The sequence below is a fragment of the Pyxicephalus adspersus genome, chromosome 3 (assembly GCF_032062135.1).
Source record: "Pyxicephalus adspersus chromosome 3, UCB_Pads_2.0, whole genome shotgun sequence".
NCBI lineage: Eukaryota > Metazoa > Chordata > Amphibia > Anura > Pyxicephalidae > Pyxicephalus > Pyxicephalus adspersus.
Genome location: NC_092860.1, coordinates 112691748 through 112717168, shown reverse-complemented (window position 1 = coordinate 112717168; position 25421 = coordinate 112691748). Strand labels below are relative to the sequence as shown.

Below are 25421 nucleotides of genomic sequence, written 5' to 3'. Positions count from 1 at the left end.
AAAATAATGTTTCAACTTACATACAAATTCAACTTAGGAACAAACTACAGTTCCTATCTCGTATGTAACCCGGGGACTACCTGGATCTAGATATACCAAGTGACTATATTTACTCTTGCTGTATACATGTGTGCACATGGGCAACATTACCCTTGTATTACTCCATGCAGATATATACATTATTGTGTGCGGGCTACACCAGCAGACTAGGAATGTGTATTGGTCCACAGACACATACAGTCCGCATACACGCCATCCCTGCATCACACTTCTACACAGACAGGCTGACATTCAGTGACAGAAGACATAAACGCATGCGCAACAGCACCCGCTCTGCAGTCTATGCAGTTACAAAGTGGGCGTGCTCTATCAAGAGAACATATGTGGGTGTTTTAGCGGGGAGGAGTTAGTAAATGAACCCTACTTTTTTTTTCCATGGAGGGGCGGAACAATGCTGCGCGTTTATTGGTTGTATGGGCGGGGCTTGATAGAGCGATAGTTTTTAAGAGTTATGGGCGTGGATTAGCGCAGGGTGGTTGGTCACGGGGTGGGCGGGACTTCTCGCGCTAGGTGGGCGTGTAAACAGTAGAGTAATAGGCGGAAGATTGCAGAGATGGGCGGTGCTGATGGGTGAATGGGCGGGGTGTTGTGTTAGCGGCAGAGGGGGCGGTGTAGTGGGAGAAGCTGGACGTATTCTGTAGCCGGGTCCGGGGGGCTGAGAGTGGAGCTCGGAGGACAGGTGAGCTGTGCACGGGTCACTTCTACTTCTATTGCCGGGGGACACACACCATGACAGCCAGGGGGCAGACAGCGGACTTGTCAGACAGCCCGGTGATACTTGCATGGCCAAGTTCTCCTCCTCTATGGTTATCCATAGACTTCACTCTGCTCACCCCCATGTTATATGTGTGAGGGGGCCTCTCCTTGTACTGTGCCTTATGGTGGGGAACAAACCTTCCTGACATGTGTGCAATATAGGGGGTGCTAATAGCTCTGCTGTGCCTGCTATCATCACCATCATTTTATTATATATATTATCCTGGTATGTCTGGCTGATGTCATGACTTGTCTGTACACTATGCCTGCTATCATCACCATCATTCTATACTATACCTTCCTGACATGGCAGCCCCCTATAACTACATGCATAACCTCTGTGATGTCTCTATATTATTATATGGGATCCAGTATGTCTAGGTATAAGCCTATACCTCTCTGTATACTATGCCCAATGATGTCATCACCTACTTTATATAGAATATTCTCTTATATATAACATCCAATCTCCCTGACAGCCCCTATAACTGCAGACATAACTCCCCTGTATACTATGCCTATGATGTCCTCCCACCTTTATATCATATTGTGTTATATATATATATGATCAGATCTTCCATGTCTGCAGGTATAGGTGCTTCATAACTTGTATAATACATGCGGTAGTGTCTGGTCTTTATTTATTTGTGATCCAACTTTCCTGACCTATCTGCAGTTATATCATCACTCCGCTCACCCTGATATTAGACGTCCTCTTTATGTCCTCAGCTATTCTGACCTATTATATCTTCCAACCTTCCTGACGTGTCTGTGGGTATAGGGCGATGCCATTCCTTGTATAGTATGCCCATAATGGTATTGTTTCCTTTATTTTTATATACATGTTCTAAGCTTCCTGACATACAAAGTGAGAAGGTTATAACTTCTCTGTATTCCATGTCCTATGATGTCCTTGTCTCTATTATGTCATTATATATCCATCCTTCTTATGTCTGCAGTTATTGGGGTGATAAGGCTATAACTTCTCCGTATTCCATGCTCTATGATGTCTTCACCTCTTTTATATTATTATATAGGCTCCAACCTTTCTGTGTCTGCATTTGTAGCAGAACTCTGCTCACCCAGACATCTTTATATTATGATCTGTGATATCATCAGTATTATATTATTATATATGATCTAACTTTCCTAACATGCCTGTAGTTATAGGGTGATGCCATCCCTTGCATATTAAAGCCTGTAGTGTTCTAACATCTTCTTTATTATTATATACGATCTCACCTTCCTTATCTCTCTGCAGTTACAGGATGATATTATAACTTGTATATATTCTGTATAATGTTCGTGGCTCATATATTCGCTTCTATACCTTTTATAAATGATCCAATATTCCTGACCGGTCTGTAATTATAGGATGATGCTAGATCTGGCCTATGTAAATACTTTTTACTGGTTCTTGTTTTGTTTTTTTTCTTTTATACATGAGCTGACCTTCCTTACCTGTCTGCAGTATAGGGTGATGCTATAACCTGTATGCCCTTCTCTGCAGTGTTCATTGTTCTTCTATCCTATTCTTCTATATGATCTGACCTGCCTGCCGTAGCTCCTCTCTAAAGTTCTGAGTCCCTCGGATCCAGCCCAGTCATTCTCTCATCATGATATTCCTTATCTCGGCCACTTGCAGCCTTTGCTCACCTTGTGGTTTTCCTTCTTTGTACTTTTCTCACCTTCCTTTTTTATGACTGTATTATCTTATTTTTTGTGATAAGGACCTGATGATAATTCACCTTATCTATATTTTCATTAGTACTTATCTAACTTCGATTGTAATTATTGTATGACTCTGTAGTTTTATCCTGACACCTTGTTCCAGTTTTTTTTTAATGTTTTTTGTTACATTAGTGCTTTGTAGCTTGCGTTTCTTTTACACTGATATATGTAAAATCATGGCAATGTTAAATGAAAATCTCCATGTCACAGTAGAGGACTTTGAAAGGTAAATTATTCACCACAAAGACAACATTGTTTTAGGGTGACCATATTGGGCCAGAAATCCCTGCATAGGGAATGGCATTGTGCGAGACATCTTCCCCCATATACATGTCACCAGACTCAAGGTTTAAGGCCAGTCACACGCTACATGCGTGTAATGATATCAATGTTCTTGTATGTGTAAATGACTTCACTTGTGAGATAAAATATCTTCGTGAATTGAGCTTTATATGTCTTATAACTAGGCTGGCAGAGAAGCCGTGCAGGAACGGTTCATTACATCTGTCAGACTATTGAAGGGCGACAAAGCTTATGTCACGTCAAATCATTTTTTCTAATTGTGAACAACCCCTTTTCAAGTTTTTACTGCTGTTTGATGCTTTTGTTATAGAGACTTCCCCTTACTTCCTGTAAAATCTGATCATGTTTTACCAGACAGGAAGTAAGGGGAATGCTCCAAAAGCGACAATAAAATGCTTTTAGTTAGTAGATTAGGGAAATGCTAGAACCCCAATCTGAGTGCCAGTTGCAGAGTTTTATCCTCTCTTCCTGTCTAGTTTCAAGGGAAATAATGGTAAAACTCTCTAAAAGAGCCTCAAATACTGGAAGAACCTGATGGGAGTTTTTCGCCTCCCCTACTCCTTACAAAACTAAGATTTTTGACTTGACATTCACTTTTTATAACAATAATTGTACTTCCATGTGTCAGATGAGAAATTAATGTGTATTACCATGAATCTGAGACCAAGTTTTTTGTGTCATGTGACAATAAAACAAAGGGTTGTCCATAAGTCACAGAACATAAAATGCAGGGAAATCCAAGTCTTGGGCTACATTCACATGTGCAATAATTATCGCTAGAAAATGAACGATTACCGACCGATCAATGATTATTCACAATTATTTTGAAGGATCATATAGTGCACCATCATTAGTCGTTTGTTTGCAACGATAATTATTGCACGTGCCTAAGTAGCCTTGGGCGACTGGTCCACACTGCAGTAAACCGTCAAAATATAAGGAATGGGCACAGTTTAGTAAAATAGATAAAGGCCACAGAGGATGACAAATTGCTCCCCTTCATTAAGGTATAAAGAACAGTTCTTTGGTTGACGAGCCACCTCTGACAACCAGCAGGCAATGGGAGCCCTCCCCGCTGTTTACTATACCAACTGGCAGAGCTTTCTGCTGTATACCAATGCAAAACAATTTCAAATGTTTTGATCAATTTTGTAGCCAATCCAAACAGCAACACTAATTTAATGGGTATTGAAACATAGTTGTGCTGACATCTGATTTATATCTAGTGCAGTAATCCAGGTAAATAATATACAAAATTTTAATCATTTACCTGGTCATACACATACCAGCTAGTGAATAGGCAGCTATTTAAAAAGATTTGCCCTACCTGAACAGAATCTTAGCATTTCAGTGTTCTCCCCAGCCCCTATAAGCTGGGTGCACCACCTGGCTGTTTTTAAATGGTTACTGATGAGTTGGGTTACAATTCCAACCGGCTTGAAAAAATGTCTAGGTTGAACACTGCACTACCTTGCTGTTCAAAACTGGTAAAATGCCTAGGACCTGCAGAACAGTATATTTAGTCAATCATTTTTTACTTCTGGATAGCGAGAGTATATATATACTAAATTATACAAAGCTTCAATACACAATGTCACACCATATCATATGGTGGTCCTGCTAGGAGGAACGTGTATTCTTTTTCCCTATCCACAAAGATTTACTTATGCATAAGTATTCTCATTTTTAACTATTTGACTATAAATTTGAACTCCCATTTGAGTGATTAAAAGAGAGCTGTCACTTTTTTAAACATGTATCTTTATTCTGGTGATTAGGCTTTCTGACTTCTAGGAAACTTTCATAGAGTTGGTCTACTTGGCTAGTATGTATAGACTGCTTACTGGAAAGAATTGTGGCAGAACTGATATATTTGGCATACAAATCTATGACTCGGTGGTAGATCAGTAAGTATTATTAACTTGTGATGTATTTTATCATGTCCACAGTCATGGAGTTTATAGGGTTGCTTATTAAACTTCAGAGGATTCTTGCTGTTGCAAACCTGCTGTGATCAAAATCTACTACCAGGTCTCAGTTTTCTGCTAGGAGGGATTAGTTGAAGCTGTACTTTCATGCTCGGAAAAAAATAACCCCTGACAGTCACTGCATATTGGATTTGCACATTGGATTAATAATGATCTTAACAAAGATCTAATCACTTAGAAACAGTCAACCAAAATCCCCAGTGAATAGACTGTCCTACCACTGATCCCACTAATGATGGTTTTCTGTGCGCTAGTCATAGTTGCTGAGGATGTTCTCTGGGAAGTGCTGCTGCTGTACATGAAATAAAGTGACCCCCCAAAAAAAGCTATATACTAGGTGTTTTGTACATCATATTCTGATTTCTGGTTGTAGTTTTTACAGTATGGATTTGTATGAGACGTTAGTTTTGTCTTTTAAACTTTACTTAGCCGAAATGTCAATAGCAGAATCCTAGGTGTACAAATAAATCACCATGTATTCTTTTAAATAGGTTTTTTTTTCTGATAGCAGAAATGCATACATGTTTGTATTCTTTCAGTCACCCCCACACCTTGGTTGTAATAGATAAAAGAAAAGTATAGAAGTGTGTTTCTGTAGGTTCACTGGCCATGCTGAAACCTATATTATACCTAATTAGGGTATAATGAGGCAATGGCTTAGCTAAGGGTTCTGCTGTCCAGCTTTCTGTATACAAAGAAGAATAAATCTAAGTGTTTATACTCCTCACCTACTACATCTAGGCAAAGCACTGGAAGATATTGCTACTTGTTGGACTATAAAGTAGAATGAGATTGGAAATGTGGTTGGAATGTAAACACTGGTCTTTATTAAGATACTACAAAGAGCAGTGGTAGTACTCACAGGCAGTACTTTAATTCCTGATCCATAAACAATGATCATCAGATCTGAAGGGAATTCAGCAACTAAACCCAACATAAAAGTGTCTGGTTGTGTATAGATCAGAAGTGTTGGTAAATGTTGTACCTATACAAACCAGGTATATAGCAGAGCAGGCAGATTAATGGCTGATTGTATGTAAATACCAATATGTAAAGTATGCAAAGCTGCAAATGTTTCTCTGTACGTATTGTTTGGAATGAAGCTATTTTGTGACTCTGGTTTGCAAGTCAAAGCCTTGCTTGTTTTCATTTCAGAGTTTGACGGCTGAAATATAGCTGAAAAAATCATGTTTGCACAAGTGTGATGTGAAGATTTTCTGCAACACGTCTTAGGAATGCATCTAGCTTTCAGCTATAATAACCTGGGTTTATGTGTAAAGGAAATCTGTACTGAGGAGATAGGTGGGCTGCCCAAAGGCTTCAGTACTAGAGGAACTCTGCAAGAACAAATATTCAGATCAGCTGTGACCTACATGTCTTGTATGGCCATATAATTGTCAGCATGCACATGCTGCTGCTTGTTTCAATCTATTCTAATCTAACTACTTCAATCATTTTACCTCTCTTCCTTAGCTGGGGAAGAGCAACAAATGTGCCATTCAGATTATACATTGCTATATGTTCTCTGTATCCAACCCTACCTTGTGATCACTGACTGCACAATTTATGTAGAGCAACATAGCTTAGTAAATAGTAATATGTCATGATTTCCTGTTCTTCTTCAGAGGAAAACTGCAACATGTTTAGCAGAAGAACTTGCCATGTATAAACGCTACTATGCGAATTTTGCAATTGTCTGTCCTAGAGATTGTAAAAATAATTTTAGAGGGTAAAAAATATGTCTGCCCTACCAGTGGCACGGGTTAGGTGGCATCAGGTCTAAACATAAACTCTGGTTCAGATTTATGTAGAAATCAGAGGTGTCATCAGTCAATTATTGGGTATGGGGAGTTAAAACTATTTTTTTTTGTTCATAAGCTAAAGTAGGGAAGGGTTAAACCTTTTCTTTTACTTGCCTTCTGGCAAGGTTTTCCCCACACTTCCTGCCTTTGAGATGCAAAATGCAATAAGAGGGAATTTTCCAAAGTGAGGAGAATTTCTATTTTAGGGATTGTTCACATGAACAAGCGTTCTAACTACAAATTATGGACTTGTCGTAACTGTCTTTCTCAGAGACCGTGGTCACTTGGACAAATAGAATCTCTACAGCAGGGGCACAGACATCAATACCAACTTAGCCTTTTTCAACCAGGGTTCTTCTTTCAGGAGATTTCTAGAGGTTCCTTGACCAGTGGCAGATTTATCTCCCGCTTACAATTACCACCAAAATTAGAGGAAGAATTTTCTGCTTTCATCCAATGGGTGGGTTCGCAACTAATGAATTTGGGCCCTATGCTGACTATAAATGTAAAGTGCCAATGTTTCAGTGATCCCCATTTTAAATAACTGGACCGCTAATATAAATGCCATGTTTTCACTGAATATCACTGTAAGGGGACAATTTTACTACGATCTTAGTAATAACCCTTAGTGTAAGGAAGCACTACAATTAGTGAAAATGGGTTTTGGGGGGACAGAGTTAGAGAGTATTGAAAAAGAAAATTTTTTCAAGAGTCTACATATGTCACAATGACCTGCACATATATCACACCTTTCATCAGGGGTTCCCTCATGTCCTAAAATGTTTCCAGGATTCCTCTGCCTTTACAAATTTTTTTATACTAATTTTATATTCATCGAGACACAATGTTATTCCAGTTCAGACATATATATTTTACTGCAGATAGGTCTCAACTGGCCATTGCTTTATTTATTAGCCTGTAGGTAAAAACATAAAACTCTGATATTATCGTACAGTTTTTTTCCCAGCAAGATACCTCTTAAAGAGCTGAAAGGAATTTATTGTAGGTTATAGAGTGAATTTATTCTGAATTTTTTTTTTCTTTATATAATCTTATTTTTTTTCTTTCTTGTTTTATGCAGTTGGTTTGTGTGGTCAGTTTGTTGATCACGTGCTAATATTGCCTAGAGGTCTCTTTTTATTTTTCTCACGGGTACGTTTTTATTCTTCCATAGAGATGTTAGATTTGTGCCAGCTCAGACTTATTTTTTGACATAAAAGGGCTTTGCAGCTGCTGAGCGTACATTGCAGTCAGCTGGGAGAAAGCAAGCACTCAGGCAAATGAGAGGGCTTGATCCGCTTGAATGGATGCAGAATGTCTGAGCCGACTGCGGTGAATGTGCCATGTAAATAATCTGTTTACTCTGCAATATTCCACTATTGATTTTATCTAATGTGTTGACATTTGTAATAAAAACATTGTTTTAAATATATATTGTTATTCTTAAATGCTGCCTGTTCAGCTTGATTGTGACTAGATTTTATATATATATATATATATATATATACTCGAATATATTTTAATTACCAAGGCCAGTATAATGTTACATATTTTTATTTCTATATTTTTAGGTTGAATATTTTCCTCTATTGCTGGATAGGCCTTATTCATTTGTATAAAAGTGAAACTTTTTTAAAATAAAAAAGCGATCAGGCAGGAATTACACCCACCTGTCCCTGTTCAGTCTTCTTTCTTTTTCACTTGACATGACTGTCAAGTGATAAAATCCATGACAATGCTGCGTAATATGTCGGCTCTATATAAATACTGTCTAATAATAATAATCCCCTATTGAATCATCGGCCATCTTGACTGGCCATCCCAGGATTAGGAGCAGCTTCAGGGGAAGCACTATACTTCAACTTTAAAGTTCTGGTATAATTTCTCCTTTTGATGTTTTACCTGGTGCTGGGGTCTCCTGTGTAATTTCCCCCATCCTCATTCTCACATGCCCTATGGCACTAGAGTTACCCTTTCCTCATGTCAGTGAACCGCTGCCTGTAACGTCTACCAGTGGCTGCCCAATATAGAATGACTGAGGCCAGCAGCAAGTGGTACAATAACGCTCACTGCTACACAATGTCAGATCTGTGAATGCCAGGTTTTAAGAACCAGCCTGTGATGTGAGTGCAAGCTGCCGGGAGCCATGAAGAGTTTCTTGCTCCAGCTACAGATCTGAACCTGCCCTATATGTGTTTGTGCTGTCACGCTTATTTGTTTCCCAGGTTTTGAGAGGACAGGAATATTTCTAACTTATTTGTCTAATAAAAACACCTTTTTTTGGGATACATTAACTGCATTGTTTATAGGAATGGGTATATTTTAACGCAATTGTAACAATTACTAAACATTCATTGCAAGTGAATCAGTTGCTGTAATTCAAATCACCTGAATCATTTTTATTGCTAGTTGTGGTAAGTAGTTTAGTGTTTGCACAACTGAACACTTTAAACCGCATTTGTCATGGTGTAGGTGGGACACGTGTGAATCCATCAGGGTTACTTTTGGATAGTGTTGTTGTATTTGTGTAGCAATACATTAACAATGAGTAGTTATGTATTTAGCTGTTTGTCTGTTGTTCTTTAACTTTGATAGCTGGTACTGTGTTGGACGCTCCATGCAGACACATTCTCATGAACAATTTAGATGCCTATAAATGTACCCATCTTTAGCAGTCTTTGCTATGGTACAACTACCGGTATTTGATGTGTCTGAGTTCGGATGGTGGGCAGTGTGAACATGGGTGTTTTTACTGCTTTGCCCAGTGTCTTATCTGCATTCAGTACAAATGATGTTGAAAAGAGTCGGGAGCATTTGAGGTGAAACAAGTGTGTTATCTCTCTGGCTTTGAAGATAGCACAATAAAGAAGCCAGCCTTTAGAACATGCTGCACAGTGCAGCAACCGGACAAAGGTAATTTTTTTTTCATTGGTTTTATTATAATAAACTTAGAAATGGACATCGACCCTATTACTATGCCTCACTGACCATATCATTTTGTTCATTGAAGTTTAATTGAAAAGGTTCCTTTCTTGATTATATAGCTTCTAAGAGGCTTTTTACAATAACATCTCTCCTAATAATCAGACCTAACAGAGATTTTAATTAGCAGCTATTTTTTTTTCCAGTTCAAAGCTGGTCATAGCCATCGAGAAAAGTTAGGCATGATCTAAGCAACGAAAAGTCTTTTTTTAAATAGATCATGGTACTTATTTTCCTGAACGAGCATGATCAGATAAAAAAAAATAAAAAAGGCCTGGCTACTGGTGGTAATGGAAATTGTGCAACTTTATCTAATAGCTTCTTTAAGATGATGAATTGCTGAGCCAGGGTGAAAGGTTTGGCGGTCCCAGTGCCACATGATTGAAAAAAGAATTGGCGAGTCTTTTATCTTTAATGGGTTGCACAGAGCTGTGGAGTCCGTAGATAAATCCTTCGATTTAGACTCCTCAGTTTCTGGTACCCCCGACTCCAACTCAAGGTACCCAAAATTGTCTCCGACTCTACAGCCCTGGTGTTGCAGTCCTTACAGATTACACATGAGATTTGAATAATATTATCTCGTATTAACATATAGCCTGTATCTATACCAACTGTATTTGAAGTGAAAAATGTGGACCCATACCTGCTGCACTGTTTAGTATGATCTTTTTTTATATTGGGTACCATGCATTTGTGAGGAAATGCTGAAACTTGCCCACATCCTCACTGCTTCTACAAAATATTATCTTCCATTTCACTCACATTTACAAAAAAATCTACATTGCTTTTTTTCATGCAGTCTTTTGAACAGTCCACTAACTTTGGTAGTCCTTTTTCTTTCTCAGTGACAGTAATGGGCAGTCCCTACTTTTGGAAAGCAAGGTGCTGATCTAGTTATGTGTGAATGAAGTGTTGTCCAGAACTATTGTGCATGATGATCTCCCCTAAGAGGGTGTAACTATGGTGAACCGGGGCTTACAGAAAGAGGGCTAATTGGCTGGTCATCCGTTTACACTGAAGCCTTGTGGCATCTAGTGGCAGAGAAGTACTGCTAGGGACAGCTATAGACAGCCAGAGAGGCTTTGTTTAGTTTTTTACCTGTTGGGCCTCATTACTAATCTTTATTTTTTTTAAAGAGCTAGATAAATATTGTAGCACATCTTCACCCAAGCTGCAGCTAGACAATATATGCCGGTATCCAATAAAGATACTATATTATGTGCCTTGCAAATATATTTTAGGAAAAAGCATTTCCTAAAGCAGGGGTGCCAAGTCAAAGGGATCTACCAACAATAAAAACTTGGACTTAACTCCTGTGTGCAGTAGAGTTTATTTTGAAAGACAGCAGGGCTCCGCAATCTACTTGCGTTGTCTTTGCAATCTATCGCTAGATCACAATCCACCTGTTGGGCACTCTTGTCCTAAAGTATACCAAGATATTCAAATATTTATTGGATGCAGCTAGATCCATAATAAAACTGGTAGTGTAATATATATTCAGAAATTAGATGCTTAACAGCCTGTCATGGGTTCAACTCCTTTTCAATATCTTCATTTTTGTGACACTGAAGGAATATAAAATGTTCAAAAAGCAATTTGTAAATTTAGCATTTGCATCTTTTTAATCAGTTTTTTGTGCCGTTTACCAATGCATGGGTAACATATATCTATTTAAATCTTTCTTGGCTAGACATTTTAAGTGTAGGTATATTGTTAATTGCACATAGCTGGTAGATCGTTTAGACAGCAGATTGGAACAAATTATACTGGAGAGTGTCCAGTCTGGGACAATGATGTCCATTCATAGTCACTCAGTGACTTGGAACAAAGAGGGGTTTCATTGAGGCTCTTTATTTTATGGGAATACTCTTGTTTAGAAAGACACTGGCGTCAGTGTGTTTACAAATGAGAAAACATGAGGACATGGCAACGTGGAACTTGGTATTTTCCCTCCAAGCTGGATATAATTGCTTCTACTCATCTAAAAGAAAAATAAATGGATCAGTTTATAAAGAGGAGAGTAAAGAAAGGCTTATCGTAAAAAGAAGTACATCAAAGTGGTTGCTAGGAGAAATACAAATTGCTTTCTTCGAGCTGTGTGTGTTTTAATAGCTGCCCCACTTATACAGTATTAGTAATTCTCTGGAGTATGGCTCCCCCTCATCATTGCTCAAACTCTGTTTTGTACAGCATACTTACAGATTATGGCACGCACCTACCTCCTTCTTTGTCCACACGGGTTATTTGTCTCCAACATCTAGGTCCAGATATGGAAAGAAAAAAGAAAGTCACCAGAAACCAATGGAAAAGGTTTTGGGCAAAGGAGACTTTGCATGACTCTTCTGCCAAAAACCTACACTTCCTGGCAAAGTTTGCCCAGGGAACTAAAATGAAAGGATTCAAGAGTTTTTTTATAGCAGAACTAAACCTGTGCGACTTGCCTATCCCAGTTTCATCACATGGTGCCACCATCTTCATTCTTTTCTTCTTCCTAGAGACTATCTTTCGCCATCCTGACTGGAACTGCTGGGTTTCTTTGGCAACCACTGCTCAGCTTTTTTTGACACTTCCCCAGCACGATCAGCCAGGTAAGACGGGTTTCTACAGAAGAGACATTGCCTGTCTTTCTGCAATAATAGCCTGTCTGATCCTATACTTTGAAAAGTGGGACTTAAAGTTCCACTTTAATGCATGTAAATTATTTCTGGTACAGAGGTGAGCTACAGAATGGTGAGGCAACATAAATGCCAAACATGGAAAAGGGAGGTCTGGGAGTACGGGGAAAAAAGAAGGTCAGGAGCTATGGAACGAATTGTGGCATAAGGACATATACCACATTCAGTGGTATGTATGGAGGTATGGAGATGTTTGTGTACATTGTGGTGGTACTTTGTCCCAGGGCAACTAATAAGACACTGAAAAAGACACATTTGGCAGAGACAAGAAAGTGTACTTTTAGTAATTTTTTCTAATGCATTCAAAATTCATGGCACCACAGTACACCAATCAATGCAACATGGGCCACCGTAATGCCCCAGTGTACATATATGCATGCCTTGAAAGCTTTCCCGACATTCTTACATTTGTAGAGTTTTGTTTAACTATTCTGACCTGATATTGTCATATTTAGGTTAATTTCCTGTCTCGCTACTTTTTAAATACACTGACAGAAACATACATTCCTTTTGTGTATTGTTCTGGAGAGGGGGATGGGATGTGTGCTTAATTGGTACCTACACAACAAGCAATTTACTGACTCTTAGTTACAGAGACCTTTAAAGCATTCGCTTTTACAAGCTGTTTAAAGCTGTGCATCAAGAGAACCAGAGGTAAAAATATATGGTCAGAGAGCTGACTGGACTGATCAATTTTAAAGGGAGAATTTTATTTACGTTTAAAAAAAAAAAAAGTCACACTTGCCCTCAATCATATTTCATATGAAAAGGTCCACCCCCACCCTATTCAAGACATGTTAATTAGACAGGCCACGGTCTATAGTAAGTCACTTAGTCTTCTCCTAGGATCTTGAGTAAAATGAACATAAATCTTGCAAGACATCATACAAACACTATACTATATAGGAGAGGTTTCTCAAGAGACTTGGCCCCTTGGTGGTCCCACTCCCTGTACCCTCCTGGGCAAGCTTACCAGAAACTACGGTGTAAAGTCAGAGGTTTTTTTTTCCCTATTTCTTGGAAGTGGGGGCTTCAACAATGTGAAACCACAAGACTCCAGGTGAAAGACATTAATAATAAAGAAAGCGAACCATGATCAAGGATCACCCCAAGTATTGCAGGTATGTTCCTCTTATGATCAAGCATGACCCCCACACATTCTATTTAACACCTAAACCCATCAAGGCTCATCCTAGGTATCACAATAATGTTCTTGGTGATCAAACATGAACATGATATTTTTACAATAGGATCTGCTGTCCTGAACTGGCTGGTGCTATCACAAGAAGTATTTCAAATACATTTTATATTTCATTTAATATTATTGTTTCCTTCCTAAATTCTATACATTAGCTTTTATGAGTTGGCTAGATCTTGACAATAATTTTATCTATTTAGTTTGGAGTACAAGGGGGTACTGGACCTAGTATTTTATGTAAGGTCTGCTTTAAATGTGTTCACTAAACTGTACTACTCAATTCTAGTCTTAAAGGACCCCAAGAGATTATGTGTACAGAAATGGTAAAATGGGTATGCTCATGTAACTACAGTTCTCCTTGTGGGAAAATATGAAGGTTTATCTGAGTCCCCAAATGTTTGAGAAAGTAGCAGACTGATTAAAAATGGCATCTATATTACAGAATTTGGAGCTGGTTCATTACATTTTTGCATATATACTCTTGCTATGTTCTTGCCTGAAATTGCACTGCATTTACTGTACTACGTGATTTCCTTTAAAATCCAGTCCTAAAACATTGTGTAAGCTTTAACATATTATATTTAAGAAAGTCATTACAATATTTTAAATCGGCATTTATTACAATACCTGGTCATTGTTCAGGCACATCCTGTTAAAGAAAGCCGATGTTGTAGGTGTGTCTCCCATTTAAAGAACATCTAATGTAGACATCGGGAGTACAGACTACAAGTAAAGAGCTACACATGTCATTTTTAATTGTCTATTGCTACTTATAGGCTTAAAGAGCCTGTCAGGGAATACTCCATCTTCTCCTTCCTCCTGCATATGTCCTCTCACTCTCGGGTAGAATACATATCTTGTATGGAGAGTTACAAGAAGATTTTTAGATGGGACAAAGGGACAATGCTGGCTGATTGTGTCTCCCTAAACACAGGCTGATCATGCTGTTGCAGAACTGATTGTGTCTCTGTTTCAGAATGGAACTTGTGTTTCTGAGGACACTCACTTATTATTTGTCATCTTTAAGACATTATTTCCTATGTGTCTCTCCCATTGTCTGCATCATTCCAATTTTTTATACAGTCAACAACTGTTTGATCCACTTTATGATAGAGTATTTCCTCATGTTTATGTGGTAATGTTTTTTGTGTCCTTTGAATACATGTCTAGGAGAGGGTGGTAATATAATATATACCAAGTTGTTGAGATGCCTAGGGGACAAAAAAGTAAAAGAATACCTGACCTTGGTTGCAGGGCATCAGTGGGGATTAAATGCAAATAAGGTGTAAACAAGTATTTTAATAAATAAAATGGCAGTTTACAAAAAAAGCTTAACTCACTTTAATACAAGGATATTTTATTTTTACACCTACTTTATAGCAAAAGTAAATCACTCCAAGGAAACATTTTTGAGGGGCAGGCTATTGCAGAAGAAACTCTTTATTTTTCTTCCACAATTAATACTCCTCTTGTGTGTACCCTGAGCTGCACATGTTCATTCTCTGTATTCTTTGGTGCCAGGATAACTTAGTTCCCAAATACATGGACAAGGATTTTCTTTATCCCAGGACAGTAAGAAGTACAGTAGTATGTAGAGCTTGGCAGAAGTGTGAGCATGGCAGTCGCTGAAGGAATGCCTTTTGGTAGGCAAGTGTGCATAATGTGCAAAAGTAATATACATACGTGCACAGGATGATGAAAACCTTCCTGCTATGATGGAGATTTAGTTATGATTTTAAGAGCTTTGATCAGAAAAAAGAAATATTTAATAGTTTTTCCTTCTTTATTAAGAACTTTTAAATGTTAATTTTCTCTGGAAGTCGGTGGCTTGATTTGTTGTGCAATTTTGTATGATGAATTTTATAACCAGCTGCAATTGACAGCAAGGTTGAAGCATTAAACGCAGGCATATTGCAACACATCCAAATGTTTACTAAAAACATATATTCAGTGATCCCTTTACAATTCACCAGAAGTGTTCTAAGCCTCTTGGCTGCTTAGTTCCAGGTTACTAAAAATATCTTTCTGTTTTACAGGCACGTTTTTCAGATGGGCCAGACACACATTTTGCATCTTGGGAGTTCTGCACGGTTAATCACGGAAACTTACATCACCATGACAGACTGCAAATTTTGGTGGCAACCATCACTATTAGTCATCCTCTTTTCTTTGGCAACTGCAATAAACTCAGAGGAGATAAGTAACCATACTGTTAATGCTTCAGAAACACAGGATTCCTTACCTGTGATCACATCAAGAGTAGATCATATCATTGTAAAAGAAGGCAACAGCGTAATTATACATTGCAACATTGAGGGCCACCCTGACCCTTCTTTTCACTGGTACAATTCCAATGGGCATCTACTCAAAGAAGAAAATGGTAAGTTTGCCTAATAATTGCATGGCGATGGCCCAGTTCTGAACATCTGATCATTAACTTGTTCTTCAATATTTTTTGTTATGCTTTTCAAAAATAATCTAAATTGAAGAAAATGCTTTTATTTCATTTGTAAATAATGTTGCTATGCTTTGTGTACACAGAAGAATTTGTAGCGTAAAAGTTTTAGCATTTTTTTTGGAAGTAACACTTGTTTTTAAACTAACACTGGCTGAACTAGAAAAAACACATTTTCTTTGTTTTGTCTACACATGGGATAGAAAATGAAATAACGCTTTCAAGACAATGTTATACTAAAATACATTTTATGTTGTTTTCATTTATCTGCAAATAGGCCATTAGCTATTGCTGGTTAAACACTATTTGTAGTGTTAATGCTGATTTGAGACCTTGGGCAGATGTCTCTAGGGTGCCTGGACTTAGCAGCATTAGGGTTTGTAAACACGTCAGATGATTCTCGCCCGATACGAGCTATCGTGTACATGAATGACCACAATAGAAGTGAGGGAAGAAGAAAGCAGCGGGGTGCTCATTCACCTCCCTTTCTTCTCCATAGAACAGAATTGCACTGTATGAACACCACAATCATCTTTTCAGTCATTTGTCGAGAATTTACATTTTTACCTGGCTCTTATTTTCTGACCACTAGCACAAGGTCATATCTTGAAGTTCAGATATCATGTCTTCGTAGTTTTCTAATGACAGGTGCTTTAGGCTCGTATCGGTGGCAACAGTTCTGTTTGAAATGCCTCTTTATATATAATATTGACCAATGCATTGTGTTTTGCATTTCTATTAACTTGTATTGGAAAGCCATACCTGTTTTAAGCAAACAAAAGTTGTTGACAATGCCCAACTTGTTATTTTCATTGTTATTTTCATGTAAAAAAAAAACTTTATAGGGTAAAAGTTTAAAAACAAAAAAAAACAAATATTTCATTAACATTAATAAAATCGGCTAAGTTAGGTCCTAGCTTTACTATTTGTTTTAGGGGCATTTTCTACTTGCATCTGTTGTTAGCCATGCAGTGGATGACTGTGTGGAAGATGAGGATCTGTGTCTTTAGCATTCTGCTGAGGCTTGTCCACATTAATTAAGGAAACACTCTTCTAATGGGGAGAAAGAATTTCCCTGTGTCCTCTAGTCTGACAATGGGCCATAGGCCAAAAAAATGTCATGGCAGCTACAAAGCCTTCTTTAGTTTGAAGGAAAGCTAAAAAAAATTTGGGTGAACAGGTATTATGTTCTGCTTCATTATCTTATAGTTGAAAGAAGAAGTTTTTGTTTTTTGTTACTTTACTTTACATTGTAGATATACAGTAGGTGTTTCTGTTGAAAATGGGGTGTGGGAGTTATAATATTATTATTAAACAGGATTTTTATAGTGTCAACATTTTACGCAGCGCTGTACATTAAATAGGGGTTGCAAATGACAGACTAATACAGACAGTGATACAGGAGGAGAGGACCCTGAAAAAATGGGTTTTGAGGGCTCTTTTAAATGAGCAGAAAGTAGGAGCAAGCCGAATAGGATGAGGAAGACCATTCCAGAGAGTTGGGGCAGCTCTAGAGGAGTTCTGTTTCATCCAGGTTGAGTTTCAAAAATCAGTCAGACATCCATGATAATATGGCTGACAGGCAGCATGAGACCTTATCCAGGACTGAGGGAGACAGGTCAGGGGTGGACAGATAGAATACTTTATAAGACTAAAGTTATAGGTTTTACCACAACCAGATGATCAACATTTTAGGAATGTCTAGCCTGTGCTAATCTTTGCTCACCAAGGATTCTGTCAGCAAACAGTAAACTTAAGGCCAGTGCCATGGATTCTACAATACAAACTAAAAAGAGCAGTGAGCTAATTACAGGATATGAGGGAAATCCAGCAAACAGTATTGTTGCCTTGTTGGCAATAGAGAAAGATTTCCCTTTTGTAGCAGGTGGAAAACAAATCATCTTTTAGTTGCACAACTGCAATTGAAAGGTAATTTATATAATATTGTTACTGCTATAAAAAATGTTTTTATCTGTAAAACCTTTATTTGTAACTAACAGTCCCTCGCTTCCTTAATGCCTAAAATTGCTTTAGTGATACAGAATACTAATAACTTTAATAGATATTGTATTTCAAAACTACATATATGTAATTAATCAAAATGTATCCAGTAAATATTACCCAAATTAGTTTCTGCACATTTTGCAAATTGTTGCACAGTCTGTTGAAGCTACAGTCCCCCCCGGCCATCTGTGTCCTGGTTGGATATTTTTTTTCTTTCTAGTGGACCTTGTAATTGGCACAATGTATAAGGAGAAATCATCCCATTGGGGACACAGGCATCTATCAGATCCTGACATTGGTTCTATCTCTTCCCCACTACACAAAGCATATTCACAAATGGTCTTTGCAATATTGATTCTGTTTTAGTAGATTTTTGAGAGTTAAATTACCTAAACAATAATTATATTGTTTTAGGTTTCTGTGCTTGAGCTCCTGGTTCTACACACATGTTCTCACCATCATGAGGGTCTCTTTCTCTAAGTTGAATTAAAATCCCAGGTTTACAAGAACAGAATTGTTGGGAATTATGACAAAGGAGTGGTTCAGTCCAGCAGGCTCAATCGGTAGACTTTTGCACTAAACCTTTAGATAACGGTGCATGATGGTTCCCCAATAATGTGTTTGTGCTGTTAATGGACTTTTGGGGGTTCTTGGGTTCTTTAAGAGCCAGCGCTGCTCTCAAGAGGCAAAATAGCCCACTGCGGGATCGCTTGACCCTGCGTTAGGTGTGAACCTGCCCTAAACCTTAATAATTAAAAAAAAAATGCAAACTTGTTCATGTTTGTTAATCTGCTTTGTGTAATCATATATTCATAAATATAGAGCTGGATCATATTCCCAACAGTCGTGTATTTGGGGAATTTGACATGTTGATTGGACAAAGAGATTTACAAAACTAAAAAAAAAAAAACTTGAAATGGCACCGTTGGTCAGGCTGCTAAATGAGAAGGCAGCCAGCAAAATGTCAGACACAATACCAGTATTAAAGTAATCCAGAAAAGACGGCCTGTGCCATAGTCCTTTCATTTCCTAATGCAAATACTGATACAACTTGTTATTTCAGATCTCTGTTATTTCCTGATATTTAGACTGCGTGTTCTGACTCAGGAAATTGCAGTAGTGGTACCCTGTTCAGATGTGATCTTACTCTCCATGTTCTCTTCAATAATATAACTTGAAGGGAAGTCTTACATAAGTTGTTATATAAGCAGGATGAATAATAAGTAATAGTTAATGATTTTTACTGGTTACTTTTTACACTGTTAAAGAGATGTGTAATATTATGAATATAAATCTGAAAGTTCAAATAAAGCTAAAGTTTAATAAAGAATTTTTTTTTCCTAAAAAACATTTTATTCTTTATTATTTTCCAGACGGAAAATGGTGGATTCTTGATAGTGGACTTTTAAATATCACCAGTGTATCTTTCGAGGACAGAGGGAAATACACCTGCGTTGCTACCAATTCCCATGGCACTGTAAACAATACAGTTACCCTGAGAGTCATTTTTACTTCTGGTGATATGGGAATCTATTACATGATTGTCTGCCTGGTGGCATTTACCATAGTGATGGTGCTGAATATTACAAGATTGTGTATGATGAGCAGCCATTTGAAGAAGACCGAGAAAGCCATTAATGATTTCTTTAGGACAGAAGGTGCAGAGAAACTGCAAAAGGCTTTTGAGATTGCAAAAAGAATCCCTATCATCACTTCTGCCAAGACACTTGAACTTGCCAAAGTCACTCAGTTTAAAACAATGGAGTTTGCCCGATACATAGAGGAACTGGCCAGAAGTGTTCCTTTACCACCGCTCATCATGAACTGCAGGACTATAATGGAAGAGATCATGGAGGTTGTTGGCCTGGATGAAACAGGACATGCATTTGTAAGACAGGGAGCAGTTGCACAGGAAGTGTGTGATGCCGATGAAGTTTTCACCATCCCTAATGCTTTGCAACGAAGTGATTCTCCTACAGCAGAGTCAGACGCCTCCTCTCTGCATGAACCCCCTCGGCAAATTGCTATAACAGTGTCTGTACATCCTATGGCCAAGAAACAGTGTTTGGATACAGAATCCCAGGACAGCATACCGGATGTAAATGATGACTCTGCAACAAGACCATGTACTCAGACTTCTGAACCAACTGCACCTCCGTCAGATAACTCTACTGCGTGTATTATATATGAAAGCCATGTTTAGATCTATGCATAACACTAATAGACACTTGGAGCACCTTATAGAGAAGATGTTAACAAATTGCCACTTAGCCTTACTAGAAGAAACAACCATTTCTTCCCCCAAATCATTAGTGGCTCACTTGCAGCTTTTCTGAGTTGAGTCTTTTGACATTTAATGACATACCACCGGACATACACCTGCACTTTTCTGGTGTCGTATAGGAGAATAAATCTTTATCACACTAAGAATTTATAGTTACAGTAGACTCTAAATATGTATTTATTTTGTGGTTAACCCAGTGGTTTAATTCTTGTCAATGAAATGTCATTTAACATTTGTAAATATTGTTTCAGATTGAAATAGCTCCAATGCTGAAGGCTGCAAATGACAGGGAACATTTGCTTAATGGTATTTCACCTTCAACAAGAAAGGGAACTAACCCTGAATAAGCTTTCCAAATGCATTAGCACTCCCAAGGGCCTTGTAGCTTGACGATCATAGTGCTGCTCTTCTATTGTCAAGTGTAAAATCAATATAATTTGTCCTTTAAAACAGATTACTGTTTTAAAAGGGTTTGGTTAAGTCATCACATTTTTGCCAAAAAAATGAACATTTGTTTTATTTTACCGATCATGCTTTGAACTAAATTGACCACACTGTGTAATGTAGTGCTTTGAGCTGAGCTCATTGATGTTGCAAAAAATGCCAAAGAGGTGGGAATAAATCTTCCCCAAATTCATAAAGACTACATTAGAAAGTTAGTTAATACTTTCCTAGACACACCCTTGAAGCTGTACAGATCTGCCCAAATACAGACCTGTTTGCCGTCAAACAGGATTTCTCATTGTTATTTATAACTTAATGTTTGGTCATAGGCCAGCAGTGTAAATGTGCAATGAGAGATCAGAATGTTCTTAGACTTTGCAAACTTTGCTGTTCTTCACACCCTGGACCTATATTTAAAATCAAGATCAAGTAAGATTTCAAAGTATTCATAAGGCTAAAGTTCAAACCTGTTTACCTTCTAATGTGTAAAGAATTTGGAATTTTTGTCAGTTTTGACATCACCTTATAGACTGGGGCTGTATGCCTTGTACAGTGGTGCCCAACTGGCAGTCTTCGGACATTCTTTTACAGGATTCTTGGCTTGTCTTTGTAAAGTTGAGCACAAGCAAAGTCTAAGCAAAGTTAATTTTTCACTGGATACCTTTTCCTTCTTTTACTCAGCTATTTTTACACTCATATAGAGAAAAATGAGTGATGGCAGTTTGCAGATCATCATGTCGGGAGTGCTGCAACCACCTCTCCTATTTTATTGGTAAATACAAAGGTCACTTCTGACATATAATTAGACATTTTTGCACTAAATGGAAATAAATTCATAACAACCCCTGCAGAATAAGTAGAGACAGTATAAATAATGAGTTCAGTAGCAAAGATGGCTTAAGAAAAATTATATATTACATTCCACATTTTGGTCTTTGAAACTAATTTCTAAGAAGAGGGAAATATACAACTGCAGCAAGGCAGTGAAAACATGATGGCAATTTATTACATGCTTAGTCTACAATAACAGTTTTAAAAATATATTTATACATAAAGTGAAAAAAGCTTAGAAAACCTTTCTTTTTTATGAAAGTGTGTGCTATCCAATGTCACCTCTAATGTCCTTTCAGCACACGATTGATCAGTAGTTGCTTATTCTTCTTTCTTATCCAGCAAACCATCAAGAGTGTACAAGATAACCATCACCCCCCCAATGCTAGCAGCATAGCTGGAGGAAGATGTTCTGTCAGGTACATGAGCTTAATTTTTACAGCCCTAATGACAAATGCATTGTGTTGTTAGGGTTCCTTGCCTGCCTTTCTTTTAACTCTGTCCCTGGCTGAAAGCCTCCTAGATTCAAGGTTTACCTGAAACTGAAATTGTGTTTTTCCCACAAACTGCTTGCTGCTAATTTGATCTTCTTAGTGGTTTTAACAAGTTGGGAACGGGGGGAAGAATTTGGGGTATCTATGGTGTTACATGACCTTAGAAACCATTTTTAAGACCTCAAGAAAGCATCATATATGTATTTTGTCCCTGTATCCCTATAAATATGCCTAATAACAATGGGCTTGATTGGGCTTTGATTTTTCAACTAGGAACAATAGGACCCTGCAGTAATAATGTGTTTATTGGACATTTTCATGCTTTACAGCATGATAGAAGGGTTCCGTGTGGTAATGGGCATACTACAAAAACCTGTTTTTAGTGTCAAGGCACAGTGCAATAATCCATGGTAACCAATCAAAATTCCTTTTACTAAAGTTATACAGTACAATATGGATTCTTGTTATGTTGTTCTTTAACATTTTCCCATCTTGGTTTTTAAGATACCAGACATCATTGTTACCACAGAAAAATTTGACCTAACTCTGTGAAACAGACCAATCAAGGAAAACAGGCTGACCTTTGTGTGATAGCACATAGTTCTATAAAAACTTGCCTTTGTCTCTAGGTGTCAGCAGAAGATCCTCTTCTGTACTAAGACTTCAATGTTCTGGGGAGAACGGACACAGGTAGGTAGTGGGAGGAGCTGTGCAAAAATAACTCAAGAGAGGCAGGCCATCATGGACAGGTTGTGGTTGGAGTGGCAGAGTGTTAAGCTACGTACACACACCCAATGGTTCCCGCCCGATAATCGGCTCAGGGCTGATATCGGACGAGAATCTGGCGTGTGTACAGCGCCCATCGTCCGAACGACCGTCCTGGCGGAGCCACGGATGATGGACGACGAACGATCCAAATGTAAAGGAAGAGGGAGAGTGCGCAATGGGGTGCCGCTCCTTTGCTCTCCCCCTCCCCTCTCCATAGAGCAGAACGGTGCTGTATGTACAGCACTCGTTCATGCATTGTGCAGTGCTCAGTCATTGGAAAGGATCGTGAAAGAGCCTTTCCAACGACAACACTTGCACATGTGTACCTAGCTTTAGTGTCAGTAGCAAATTAGTTATTCATCAACTGCTACTCTTGGAGGTGAAGCCAAAACCCCTTACTTCAGTGGCAAAAACTAAAACGCTTTTTCATACAATGCCTTAAGTTAATATAGATAGTTTTGTGCACTTTTTTCTGTGCTAAATAAAATTGCGTAACCAGGTGGTTTGGACCTGGGCAAGGGCACCATAGCCTAACCTCACATAAAAACTGAGCACTGAACTAAAGTGCCATTGACAGAGGTGGTAATTAGATACAGGTTCTCATACATGCCAGAAGTCAGATAACCACTTCCTTATCCATAGTGATCTGACAAGTTGGTAAAAAACAATGGGCAAGTTCGCAGAGAAGGTAAGTCGGAATAAAATCAAGTTGGCTATATCGCAGTGAGGAGTCTTAGTGTGTATATGTGTTGTGTGTGTGTGTGTGTGTGTGTGGGTGTGTATATATATATATATATATATATATATATATATACACACACACACACATAACATCTATTACCTCTCTGCTGGCAAGGCTGTCTATACCTGGGTTACACATTGTTCACTGGCGCTGGTGGCAGCAGGGCTGTGGCTGCCTGGAGCCAACATGTCTGGCAGCCACAAAGAGGGCCACAGGAAGCACGATCACCATGTTTTTTATTTTTCACATTTGGTTTCCATTCAGTATTTCAGTGGGATTATCTGATCATTTATAATGTGGAGGGTATTGCAATAAAACAATAACATTCCATTAAAAATGTGTACTGTAGCACTTATAGATACGTCCTCGCTTTCAGTTATCCCTTAGTGCCATTGTAAAGATCTGCAAATATCTAATGTCGTCACTAGTTAAGTCCACATATTGGTGATGGTGTGGCAACAATGCGGCACTGCTATGGTATTTAGAGCTAAGTAGTCACTCTCATGTAGTTTGTATCTGCTTTTACTACAGTGTCATGAAAAAAAAGTTGCAAGGTGGTTGTCTATCAGCATTGTCACTGGTGATTCACATGGCTAAAGCTTGTCAATCCGCAGCTGGCCACTCCTAGTCCTGCTAACTGCTATTTGGAATGGCAGCTATGCCCCTGTTGCTGATTTCCCCTCCAATGTGAGCTCCACCTTTGGAAAGGGGAATGTATTTCTGGGTGTTTTTTGCTTCAGATAGCAACTGTTTTTGGTTAAAACGGTCATAGAGAAGCTTTTAGTTGTAATTTAGGGAATGCAGCCACCTATTTTGAACCAATGTAAGGTTAAAATGTAACTATATTATAAAGTTAAATAGAATTTATAGCTGTTAACTATCCATTATGGCAGGCCATACATTTTAAAGATCTGTTGTAAATGTAAAGATCTGCACTTTGTCAGAAATGAATCATGTTTTCACTAGCATACAAAAGCTTTTTTATCTGACCATATGTCACTGTCATCATCCTAGTGTATTAGCAAACACAACATTGACTGACCATAGCATCATTATTGCTGTGCAGTGACTGACATGGAACTCAGCATGTTTGTGAAACCTTGTCCTCATTTTTGTTTCTATCTCTGATATGTAATAGCTATAAAGCTGTTATGGAATCAAAACCTATTAAACTAACAAAAGCAATGTGATTGTTGTTTGTTTGCTTTTTGAAAGCTACTGAATCATCTGCCGTTGTCTTGCTGTGTCTTGACATATAATCTTATGCTCGCACATCAATCTTTGCAGTCAGTTTTCTTAAAGGAGACGCTTTGTATTAGTTGGTCGAAATGTTTCAGGGCAGGAGCTAAAATGTAACTTTTGTTGGCACTTTTCTAAAGAAAATATTTTTTAAAGTTACCATTCCTTATTTCTGAGTATAACCTCTACATGGTACCCCATCCTAGTGCCATGTTGTCAAAGCCTGTCACTCTACCAGGGTTCTAACAGAATCGTAGCTGGATGGCATATTAACATGTAATAATACCTAATTATATAAGATTACCAATGTTTGTTGTGTGGTATAAAATTTCCGATGTGGCATAGAGTTACCAGAGGGTCACTGATATAAGAAGTGTTGGAGTGCCTGATTCTATGTTCCTTTCTTCACACCTCTCCTATGAATGTAAAGATAATTTAGGCTGCCATGCCACTTTTTAAACAAAGCAAGTAAGAAATAAGCAGTAGCCTTTTCTTTTTCTTTTTTTTTTTTTTTGTACCTAGAGTTGGTAAAGTGGAACTGAACTCAAACTATCAATTGTAAATGTTATAGTACTTACAATAGGCACTCAGGAATTATTTTTTTGCTTAGGCCTGCATTGTCATCTGTTACACTGCAGACTGGAGACTTGTTGTATTTTTAGTGG

The 25421-nt window shown here is 38.1% G+C and overlaps 1 protein-coding gene across 3 annotated transcripts; it reads left to right on the top strand.

Moving 5' to 3' along the window:
* Window positions 1-656: 656 nt before the first annotated feature.
* MFAP3L (microfibril associated protein 3 like) lies at window positions 657-24702 on the top strand. 3 transcript variants are annotated; one of them, XM_072406049.1, is made up of 3 exons: window positions 657-739; window positions 15532-15875; window positions 19328-24702. In XM_072406049.1, exons 2-3 carry the CDS (start codon window positions 15545-15547, stop codon window positions 20155-20157), a joined length of 1161 nt encoding a protein of 386 aa, XP_072262150.1. In that variant the 5' UTR covers window positions 657-739; window positions 15532-15544; the 3' UTR covers window positions 20158-24702. The 3 variants fall into 3 exon arrangements, with proteins under 3 accessions (XP_072262150.1, XP_072262148.1, XP_072262151.1); XM_072406047.1 differs by lacking the exon at window positions 657-739 and adding an exon at window positions 9315-9553; XM_072406050.1 differs by lacking the exon at window positions 657-739 and adding an exon at window positions 12152-12210.
* Window positions 24703-25421: the final 719 nt, after the last annotated feature.

What these genes read in the sequence shown, in the direction of transcription:
- MFAP3L (XM_072406047.1), top strand. Translation starts at nt 9,525, where the DNA reads ATGCTGCACAGTGCAGCAACCGGACAAAG. An exon ending in AGTGCAGCAACCGGACAAAG is followed by an intron (nt 9,554 to 15,531) that starts GTAATTTTTTTT and finishes TCTGTTTTACAG; the next exon opens with GCACGTTTTTCAGATGGGCC. An exon ending in TCTACTCAAAGAAGAAAATG is followed by an intron (nt 15,876 to 19,327) that starts GTAAGTTTGCCT and finishes ATTATTTTCCAG; the next exon opens with ACGGAAAATGGTGGATTCTT.